Source organism: Calidris pugnax, unplaced genomic scaffold (assembly GCF_001431845.1).
Source record: "Calidris pugnax isolate Ruff unplaced genomic scaffold, ASM143184v1 scaffold148, whole genome shotgun sequence".
In the NCBI taxonomy this organism is placed as follows: Eukaryota; Metazoa; Chordata; class Aves; order Charadriiformes; family Scolopacidae; genus Calidris; species Calidris pugnax.
This window is the reverse complement of record NW_015090926.1, coordinates 2,100,599-2,111,872: the sequence shown is the minus strand read 5'-3', so window position 1 is coordinate 2,111,872 and position 11,274 is coordinate 2,100,599. Positions and strand designations below refer to the sequence as shown.

General features: G+C 43.5%; 1 protein-coding gene across 1 annotated transcript in view; it reads right to left on the bottom strand.

Annotated features, from left to right (window-relative positions):
- The window catches only part of FBXL17 (F-box and leucine-rich repeat protein 17), a 371,620-nt gene that overhangs the window by 290,452 nt on the left and 69,894 nt on the right, over positions 1–11,274 (bottom strand). Inside the window, exon 2 of the mRNA XM_014951456.1 lies at positions 264–499. Within this exon, the coding sequence (XP_014806942.1) occupies positions 264–499 (236 nt within the window). The remainder of the gene's footprint in view (positions 1–263; positions 500–11,274) is intronic.

Below are 11,274 nucleotides of genomic sequence, written 5' to 3'. Positions count from 1 at the left end.
GCGGCCTGGAGGGCCCACGGCGGCAGGAGGCGGCTCCAGCGGCCTCCCCTCGGAGCGGAGCGGGGAGGTGGGGGGCAGCCCGCCCCTGCCCCATCTTACGCACACAGACACCCCCCGCAGGAGCGCGTACGCCCGGTGGGCCGGCGGGGTGCGTGGTTTAAATGCCCCGTGTTTATAAACACAGGTGTGCGGAGGCAGTGTAGAAGCGTGTGGCGCGTATTTCCTCTATGCTACGTATGCGATACAGAAGTATTTTTGAATACCCGAAACAGAGGCTTCTTTGGTCGCAGTTTGTTAGGGAGGGGTGGGAGGGCTGGTGGGACAGCGGCTGGGGTTTTGGAGCAAGCGTTGCGGCCACCACCGAGTTTTTTTCCATCAACACCACCGTCCCTCCAGCAAATACCCAGTTTCTGCTCTTTTGCACCCTTGCTCGGCCAGAAGCAGGCCCTCCGTCCCGGTACCCCCTGCTCACCTCTGAAGTGCAGGGTGTTGTACCTCTCTGCGGGCACCCAGGGTGTATAAATCTTGCCAAAAAAACGGGCCCCAGTGCTTTAGTTAAGACTCTCCTCAACACCTAGCAAAACTCACTCATCTGTTTTGGCATCCAGTTCTAAAATATTGATGCAAATTGACTTAGATATATCGGTTTAAATGCATGTTGAGTTCTGTCTTTAGTAAAAGGTGTTTCGGGAGGGAGAAGGCAAGTTATAGCTAGAGTATACGTGGTGCAGTACTAATATTAAATAACAAAGGGAGGCAGAAGAATTGCACAGTATTACATATTGTGAAGCAGATCTTTTGGCCTTTTGTCCAGGAACAAGTTATGTTGGGATTAAAATACCTGTGATGCTATTGTTTTTGTATGTTATCTGTCTTATTAGTCTTCAATAGCTCAGTTAAAATATGTTTCCTATGAGAAAAATACTATAATACCATTGGATAAAAGTGGAACAGTAGAATATTTTATCTGAATTCATAACTCACTGAGATGCATCAATTTAAACTGCAGCAAATTTTGGCAAAAATTTGGCAAGGGCTTTTCCTCCCTCAGGTTTCAAACATATATTTCAATAAGAACAAACAAAGACAACATTAAAAGAAGATGGAAGTCCCAGTCAAGCCTTCAAACCAAATGGCATTCAGAATAAATGCTTGCAATGTCAAATATTCAAAATAAATCTCATCTTTAAATCTGGCTCTGCAGCTTCTGAATAGTCATTGTGACATTTACTCATATCATCACATACTAGTATTTCCTGCAGAAATGCTAGTGAAGGTGCCTGACTTCTGTATGTCACTTTCATGTGTGATATATATTGCCCAGTTATTTTGAGATATATACACACCATGTGTACACATACATCTCATACATGGAATCATTCCCGTTCCTCTGATATTTACCTTGACATGATCCATCTCTGCTGCATTCTTTTGAAATAAGTTGACTTGTACAGAACATAGACAAGGGCACATCTCATCTCATCTTGTCTTTCCGAAGCTATTTCACTTTCAGATAGTTTTCCTACCTAATTCTTGTCATTTTTCTCTTGATAATTAAAGCTCAACCCTTGAATTTGATCTTTGCGACACTGTTCCTGAGGGGGTTTTTTGTTACTGTAAAAATTGCAGAATGAAAGAAAGAAAACTGAGATAACAAATGGTCAGTTTTCATATGCTACTCATTCCTTTAGTGCTCTGTCACTTAGCTGGTAACAAGATTTTGGCCCTAGAGATGACAGCAGTGCTATGTTATTGGCAGATATTAGAACCGTAAATATTTTCAGAACAGCTTCTCCTGATTTGGTGTAGCACTTGTGATTTGTTTGCTCCAGCATAAGAAAAATGAATTTTGACTGCCCACTGAGCAGGAGAGAGAAACTGAGACAATAATGTTTAGAGAAAAATAATCTTAGCTCAAGGTTTATATTTTTTGTGAACACAGAAGGACTTTTGGCTGTTGTGATGGTTGGAGGCCACCTTGGGCATAGCAATCTTGACATGGTAAGAGTTTTCAATTCTCAGAGAAGTAAGGAGGCTGGTTAGCAGAACTGCTACCTCGGACTTCTAGAGGGCAGACTTTGGCCTGTATAGGGGTCTGGTTGACAGACTCTTTTGGGAGGCAGTTTTGAAGGGCAAAGGAATCCAGGAAGGCTGGAAATGCTTCAAGAAGGAAATTTTAAAAGTGTAGGAGCAGGCCGTCCCCATGTTCCAAAAGACAAGCTGGCAGGGAGGAACAGCCTGGCTGAACAGAGAGCTTGGGCTGCAACTCAGGGGAAAAAGAGAGTTTATGACCTTTGGAAGAAGGGGCAGGCAACTCAGGAGGACTACAAAGATGTCATGAGGTTATGCAGAAAGAAAATTAGAAGGGCTAAAGCCCAACTAGAACTTGATTTGGCTACTGCCAGGGGAAAAAGAGAGTTTATGACCTTTGGAAGAAGGGGCAGGCAACTCAGGAGGACTACAAAGATGTCATGAGGTTATGCAGAAAGAAAATTAGAAGGGCTAAAGCCCAACTAGAACTTGATTTGGCTACTGCCATAAAAGGCAATTAAAAATGTTTCTATAAATACATTAGCAACAAAAGGAAAGCTAAGCTGAATCTCCATCCTTTATTGTATGCAAGGGGAAACACAGTGACAAAGAATGAGGAAAAAGTAAGGTACTAATTGCCCTCTTTGCCTCAGTCTTTAATAGTAAGACCAGTTATTCTCAGGTTACCCAGCCTGCTGAGCTGGAAGGTAGAGACAGGGAGCAGAATGAAGCCCCCATAATCCAAGGGGAAATTGTTAGTGACCTGCTACACCACTCAGACACAAACAAATCTATGGGGCTGGATGGGATCCACCTAAGGTTACTGAGGGAGCTGGCGAAAGTGCTCACGTAGCCATTTTTCATCATTTATCAGCAGTCCTGGCTAACTGGGGAGGTCCCAGTTGACTGGAGGTTAGCAAATGTGACGCTCATCTCCAGGAAGGGCCAGCAAGATGATCCGGGGAACTACAGGCCTGCCAGTCTGACCTCAGTGCCAGGAAAAGTTATGGAGCAGATCATCTCGCGTGCCACCACACAGCACGTGCAGGACAATCAGATGATCAGGCCCAGTCAGCATGGGTTTATGAAAAGTGAGTCCTGCTTGACAAACCTGACCACACTCTATGATAACGTGACCACCTGCTTAGTGATCAAAGAAAAGGCGGTGGATACTGTTTACCTGGTCTTTAGTGAAGCTTTTGGCACCATTTCCCACAGCATTCTCCAGGAGAAACTGGCTGCTCGTGGCTTGGATGGGTGCACCCTTTGCTGGGTAAAAAACGGGTTGGAGTGCCGGGCCCAAGTAGTTGTGGTGAATGGAGTAAAACCCATCACAAGTGGTGTTCCCCAGGGTTCAGTATTGGGGTGTCTGAGTCAACACAGGCAGGATGCAGGAACAACCACAAGATTACAGATGAAAGGCAAAGAATAAATTTAATCTTGATACCTCATGGACCAGGGAATCTCCAAAACAACACCTGGGCAGAGGCACACTAGCAGGGGATGGAGGCACCATGGATGAAGAGAGAGTCATTGGCGGGACAGCCCTTGTTAGCAAAAGAGTGAGAGAGCAAGGGTTCAGACTTGCTGTTCTTGGCTTTATTTTAAGGACCCAAACAAGTGGTGTTCCCCAGGGTTCAGTATTGGGGTGTCTGAGTCAACACAGGCAGGATGCAGGAACAACCACAAGATTACAGATGAAAGGCAAAGAATAAATTTAATCTTGATACCTCATGGACCAGGGAATCTCCAAAACAACACCTGGGCAGAGGCACACTAGCAGGGGATGGAGGCACCATGGATGAAGAGAGAGTCATTGGCGGGACAGCCCTTGTTAGCAAAAGAGTGAGAGAGCAAGGGTTCAGACTTGCTGTTCTTGGCTTTATTTTAAGGACCCAAACAGGCATAGTTTTTCACTGTGCTTTGATCTTCTTCAGCAGCAGGGCAGGAATCTCAGGCATGGTTGGTAAGTTCATCCATAGGTCTATGTTATCTAAGTGCAGATGTTCCACTTGTAGAGCACGTAAAACTAAACAACAATTAAAGTGAAATATGTGTTTTCTAGCACCCAATGTGCAAGTCACTTGAGCATGTTTACAGTCCTCCTCGCTGATCTGCCATTACTTTTGCATGGGGCCAGTTCTGTTAGCGTCTTTATCAATGACCTGTACAAGGGGGTTGAGTGCACCCTCAATAAATTTGCAGCTGACACCAAGTTGGTTAGGAGTATTGATCAGCTTGAGGGTAGGAAGGCTCTATAGAGGGGTCTGGATAGGCTGGATTGATGGGCTGAGGCCAATGGGATGAGGTTCAACAAGACCAAGTGCCGGGTCCTGCGCTTAAGTCACAACAACCCCATGCAGCCCTACAGGCTTGGGGAAGAGTGGCTGGAGAGCTGCCTGGCAGAAAACAACCTGGACAACGGCTGGATGAATATGAGCTGGTAGTGTGCCCACGTGGCCAAGAAGGTCAACAGCGTCCTGGCCTGTATCAGGAATAGCGTGGTGAGTAGGAGTAGGGAAGTGATTGTCCCCCTGTACTTGGCACTGGTGAGACCCCACCTCGAATACTGTGTTCCTTTTTGGGTCCCTCACTACAAGAAAGACATTGAGGTGCTGGAGCCTGTCCAAAGAAGAGCAATGAAGTTGGTAAAGGGTCTAGAGAACAAGTCTTATGAGGAGCAGCTGAGGCAACTGGGATTGTTTAGCCTGGAGAAAAGGATGCTGTTGGGAGACCTTATTGCTCTCCAGAACTACCTGAGAGGAGGCTGTAGCAAGGTGACTGTCGGTCTCTTCTCCTGAGTAATAGGCAATAGGACAAGACGAAATGGCCTCAAGTTGTGCCAAGGGAGGTTTAGACTGATATTAGGGAAAAATTCTTCCCCCCAAAGGTTATCAAGCATTGAAACAGGCTGCCCAGGGAAGTGGTTGAGTCACCATCCTTGGAGGTCTTTAAAAGATGTGCAGATCATGACTTATTGGTGGGCTTGGTAGTGTTAGGCTAATGGTTAGGCTTAGTGATCTTAAGGGTCTTTTACAACCAAAACGATTCTATGAGTCTATGATTTTGTGTCATCTCAGTTGTGAATGCTGTTTAGGAACTGAGTCAGTGTTCATAGCTTGTTTGTAGACATTGCAAATCTGAACTTACCTGTAAAGCTGTTGAATAGTTATGCTCCATTTGTAGTAGAGCTAAGTCAGCAAATCCTTTCTGCTATTCTAGTTAAGTGTTTTCTGGTTATAATTTAGGAAAGAGTATTCCCCACACTCCCACCCTACTTCCCTTCTTGCAGTTGATGTGGCCATGCTGCCAAAAAGTGTATATCAAGCATAGAAAATTGGAGAATTTCATTATGGGTGCATAAATGAATGTTTGCATGATGATTTGTTTGCGTTCTCTTAAAAAACACAGCATGGTGTAAATAAATCAGGTAAAATGCATTAAAGCACGTTATTAACTAGACATTGTATTTGAATAGGCAGAGTAAAAACCCCCCGGGTGCATGCTTGAATATGTATGCTAATTACCTAGTGTGGATAATCTATTTGAAAATTCATAGCAAATATAACATGTTCACCTCAGCTGAAGATGACAAACTGCTTCTCCAACTATGAATCACCAAGGATGGTTTTCTTACTCAGCCTTCTGAGGACTTTGAATAGGAGAAGTTGAGGGAGGGACATTTCTGGTTTTCTTAAAAATTTTTCAGTCCCCAAACCCGTTGCCTAGAAGCCAGACAGAACAAGGAGAACTTGTAGGAGACTGAAAGAACATTGAGGGTATGGTAATATTCAAAAAAGAGGCAGGTTATTCCTGCCTATCAGAAATAACTAGTTGTTCGATTAATCTGATGTAAATTCTGTCAATAGTACCACAGAATCACAGAATTGTAGGGGTTGCTAGGGACCTTCAGACATAATCTAGTCCAACCCCCCTGCCAAGGCAGGTTCACCTAGAGCAGGCTGGACAGCAAAGCATCGAGGAGGGTTTTGAATATCTCCAGAGAAGGAAACTTCACAACCTCTCCAGGCAGCCCATTCCTCTCTGGCACCCTCAAAGTGGAAAAGCTTTTCCTAATGGATCAAATTTCCTGTGTTCAGCTTGTGCCCATTGCCCCCTTTCCTCTCACTGGGCACCACTGAGAAGAGCCTGACCCCATCCTCTTGATACCTGCCCTTCAGATATTTATAAACATTGATAAGGTTGCCTCTCAGTCTTCTCTTCTCTGGGCTAAACAGACCCAGGTCTCTCAGCCCTTCCTCATGAGAGAGGTGCTCCATTCCTTTGATCATCTTTGTAGCCATCTACTGGACTCCTCCCAGTTTTGTATCATCAACAAACTTGCTGAGGGTACACTCTGTCCCCTCTTCCAGGTCATTGATGAATATGTTGAGTAAGACTAACCCCAGTAGAATCATAGAATCATAGAATGGTTAGGGTTGGAAGGGACCTCAAAGATCATCGAGTTCCAACCCCGCTGCCACGGGCAGGGTCACCTCCCACTAGAGCAGGCTGCTCAAGGCCACATCCAGTATAAGGTCTCCCCGGAGCCTCCTCTTCTCCAGGCTGAACAATCCCAGCTCCCTCAGCCTGTCCTCATAGGAGAGGTGCTCCATCCCTCTGATCATCTTCATGGCCCTCCGCTGCACCTGTTCCAGCCGGTCCATGTCCTTTCTGTGTTGAGGACTCCACAGCTGGACACAGTATTCCAGGTGGGGCCTCACGAGTGCAGAGTAGAGGGGCAGAATCACCTCCCGAGACCTGCTGGCCACACTTCTGATGCAGCCCAGGACACGGTTGGCTCTCTGGGCTGCCAGCGCGCACTGCTGGCTCATGTTGAGCTTCTCGTCCATAAGCACTCCCAAGTCCTTCTCCTCAGGGCTGCTCTCCAGCCATTCTCCACCCAACCTGGATTTGTGCCTGAGGTTGCCACGTCCCACATGCAGGACCCTGCACTTGGCTTGGTTGAACCTCATGCAATTTGCACGAGCCCACCTCTCCAGCCTGTCCAGGTCCCTCTGGATGGCATCCCTTCCCTCCAGCGTGTCAACTGCGCCACCGAGCTTGGTGTCATCAGCAAACTTGCTGAGGGTGCACTCTATCCCACTGTCCATGTCTCCAACAAAGATGTTAAATAGTACTGGTCCCAGTACTGACCCCTGAGGAACACCACTCGTTACTGGCCTCCAACTGGACTCTGCACCGCCTGTCACAACCCTCTGAGCTCTGCCACTCAGCCAGTTCTCAATCCACCTCACTGTCCACTCATCTAAACAACACTTCCTAAGCTTACCTATGAGGATGTTATGGGAGACAGTGTCACAAGCCTTGCTGAAGTCAGGGTAGACAGCATCCACTGCTCTCCCCTCATCCACCCAACCAGTCATTCTATTGTAGAAGGCTGTGAGATTGGTCATAGTACATGCATTAAACTTGAATTTTACCAAGTTACTTCAGCTAGTAAAATAACCTCTATGTTTTAAAAGCACTACCTAAAAAAAATATTATACTGATTAGAATGGCTGGGGTTAATTCACATCAAGGGTAAAACAGAAATTCACTGTCAATAAGATTACAGATATCACAGAGATTTATGACATGATGACAAATGATGGCAGAACAGTCACAAAAAATATTGTAAGAATTATCACTTGCTTCTCTTCAGTACAGAATTAAGTACAATTTTGTATTTAATGTTTCTTTTCTACAATGTTACATTAAGACAAATTTATTAACTGTGAAAAGACCAGATCTTGTTTTTAACGTCTTCAATTTTTCTGGATCCCTCAAAATTCCTCTTTAGAGAAATCTTTTTGGAAATGTTAACTCCTATAAATTGTAAATGCTAGTAAGTTTTTGCTCTAGAAGATGTCAGATTGAAAACCAGCAGCAGTTCAATTGGTAGAGTGGCTTTTGATTATGACACATTACCATCATCTTACTTTTTTAAGCCTTGCAAACCAGGGAATTTTCCTAATGATTTCAACCTCCCTTACCAAATTTTTAAAGTAATAAGTAGCTTCTAATTTCTACTGGCTGTTGCTCATTTTTTCTGCCACCTCTGCATATCTGGTATTATTAGTATTTTGATTTACTGAATTCATCTCACCACTCTGTCAGGATCAGGATTTAGCCAATTCTGTTGTTAATAGGTAGTCACGTATTTTGGTCGTCTGATAAACACTTTGAAAAAAGGTCACCTGGATGAAGTCTCAGAAGGTGGGATTCAACTGCCTATGAGTAGCTGTAGCACTTTCTTAGATGTGCTGGGTGATTGAGCTCCCTGCAAAGAGCTGGGGTGTGTGACAGAGGGCACAGCTACGGCCTGTGGGAGCACCAGCTGCTCTATGGCATCCCCTGTTTAGACAACTGGGTGACCCTAGGTAATGCATGGAGTGTCAGCAGATAGTTCTTTTACCTATCAATATTCTCTTTTGTAGCCATGTGTTTTCTTTTGCAAAATCCCACGTTTCACTATCGTACTGGTCTTGGCTGGGATGGAGCTAAATTTCTTCACAGTAGCTTGTATGGGGCGGTGTTTTGGGTTTGTGCTGAAAACAGTGTTGGTAACAAAGGGATGTTTTAGTTTTTGCTCATCAGTGCTTACGAAGCCTAGGCCTTTTCTACTTCTCATGCTGCCCCACCACCAAGGAGGCTGGGGGTGCACAAGAAGCTGAGAGGGGACACAGCTGGGACAGCTGACCCCAAGTGACCAAAGAGATATTCCATACATCATGCTTAGCAATAAAACTAGGGGAGAAGTTGTCAGGGGGGCCTGCTGCTTGGAGACTGGCCGGGCACCGGTTGATTGATGGTGAGCAACTGTTTCAATTGCATCACTTGTCTTTCTTGGGCTTTATTTTCCTCTCTCTGAGTTTTCCCCCCTCTTTTTCTTAGAAATTATTATTATTTATTATTATTGTTATTTCTTTTTTTGCTGTTAAACTGTTGTTATCTCAACCCATGAGTTTGTTTCTCACTTTCACCCTTCTGATTCTTTCCCTGTCCCAGAAGGATGGAGGTGAGGGAGGAGGAGAGTGAGTGAGTGGCTGTATGGTGCTTGGTTGCTGGCCATGGCTAAACCGTGACAACTGTGTTTACTGTATATATGTTCAGTATGTTTACTTCCTGCCTAAGTAGATTGTTCCTCTCAGTGGTTTTATGCCCTCGTTATCTCAGCATGGAATATTTTGTACAGCTGGGCCACTGTCACAAAAGAGTTAGCAGACATAATGTGTATCAGAAATGATAATATTTCTGAAGTTGCCCCATGTATTTAAATTTTTGAACACTGTAAGGAGGCAAGTTACAAGCCAATGATGCTGTTAAGGCACCGCGGAGGCCAAGGCATCAGGGACCCCATGGGGCAGGCAGGGCAGCACAGGGACTTATCGGCTGTGACCAGATGTAACCTTTACCCACATCCTAATTAACAGCATTCTTTTCAAATATCTTTATTACTTAAACATACATATTTGTGTGTAGTCATCTAGCTGTTTCAATTAAGTAGGTCTTCAAAGTTCCCCAAGGATTTAAGATATTTGCTGGCAGCTAGAGGATGCCACATTCTTTCCACTGATTTCACTCTTCCATCTGAAGTTGAAACCCATTTCTCTCAAAACACCATCCACTACAATTTCCGAACTGTGAAACAGATTCAATCTGATCATGGCCTCATTTCAAAAGGAGAACGGTGTCAGTACCATAAATAAAACTTTAGTTTAATAATCTAGGCAAGGCTTTTAAACTACGAACATACATGTATACAAGGAGGCTTTGACCACTTTTCAAGACTCATCTTTAAGCCTTTTTCAAGGCTGTACTTTATCTGATAGCCTGCAAGGGCTGAACAAATTTCAAATGACAATGTTGAATGATAAGTGAGAAACACAGGGAAGTGCATGGTGCTCCTGACCAATGCAAGGGTTGTGGCACTGGGTGTCACTGTTGCTTCACGCAAAGGAAGCACGGTGACCGCCTGCTGTAGGAGCAGGACGAAATATTTCATGACCAAATATCTTTAACAGCTGTGAAATCTTCACCGCATTAACGTCAGAAGGAAGATATAACTAACACTTCATTTCTTCATTATCACTTCTTATATTTCATGAAATTAGAAGTCATAAACCCAATAATGTTGGAAGCCTGAAAGATACTACAACTAACACGATCTAGAAATTAAGCAGTAAAATCCCCTCAGTTTATGATATTAAAGGTTTATTACATATATAGCAATAGATTGTGACATTCTTCAATGTTATCTCTGTGCATATTTAAATAAGTCACACAGATTGATGACCCAAGACTAGGACAGTATTTAAATTTTGAGCTGCAAAAGAACACAAGAAATAAAAACTGAAAAAACAGTTACCATACTGTGTCTGGTCCTGATACCCATGAGTGCATGTTCATCCGGATTTGAGGACTGACCTTCAGAAAATTGAGCCTATGAGAAATTTTTGGCAATATTGCCATAGCTTATTGCTGGTTGATACCACCAACAGTTCATAAAATCACCAATTTTATGAATTTTATGAAAACCTGAGAACAGGTTCTTAAAGGACAGATTCACTTTTTTAAATGGTTAGGAGTGCAATTAAGATGTAGATGGAAGGGAGTAGCAGAATTTCCACCTTCAGTTTGGAAACAGCATAAAAGTTAAGTACAAAATAAAGACATGAAGTTTTTCCTTATTGATGTATTTTTGGTTTTATTGCTAGTTTTGCAACAATCTGTTGTAACTGTCTCATCAAAGTATGCATATATGACAATTATAGTGTGGATAACTCACAACATTTTTATCAAGGCAGTAAGTTATGGTGTCTGCTTGGAAGTGTGTACATGGAAAACTCAGGAGAGATATAAACCTCATTTTTCCAGGCACTTTGTAAGCACTTCAGCCTCTGAAGAGCTTGAAATCTATGGTGTGATACAGTGGAAGTTTGTAATGTGAAAGTAGTAGCTCATCCTACAAATGAATATTTGCTCATCTGAGAACAGCAGGATGAAATGTCTGATAAACACATGGTCTCTGTATAAAAGGAAAAATTACTTAATATCCGTGTTCTGAAACATCCAGTGTTAACATGACAGATTAAAGACTATGTCCTGTTTTCTGATCATATGCAGGTATTTAATCAACTTTTATCTTTACAGAATCTATATAGAAATATAGGGCTGTGAGACACCTAGTTTAAGCTATCTTCATTTGTCTGTGTTTACAATTACAGCAAGTACTAAGCT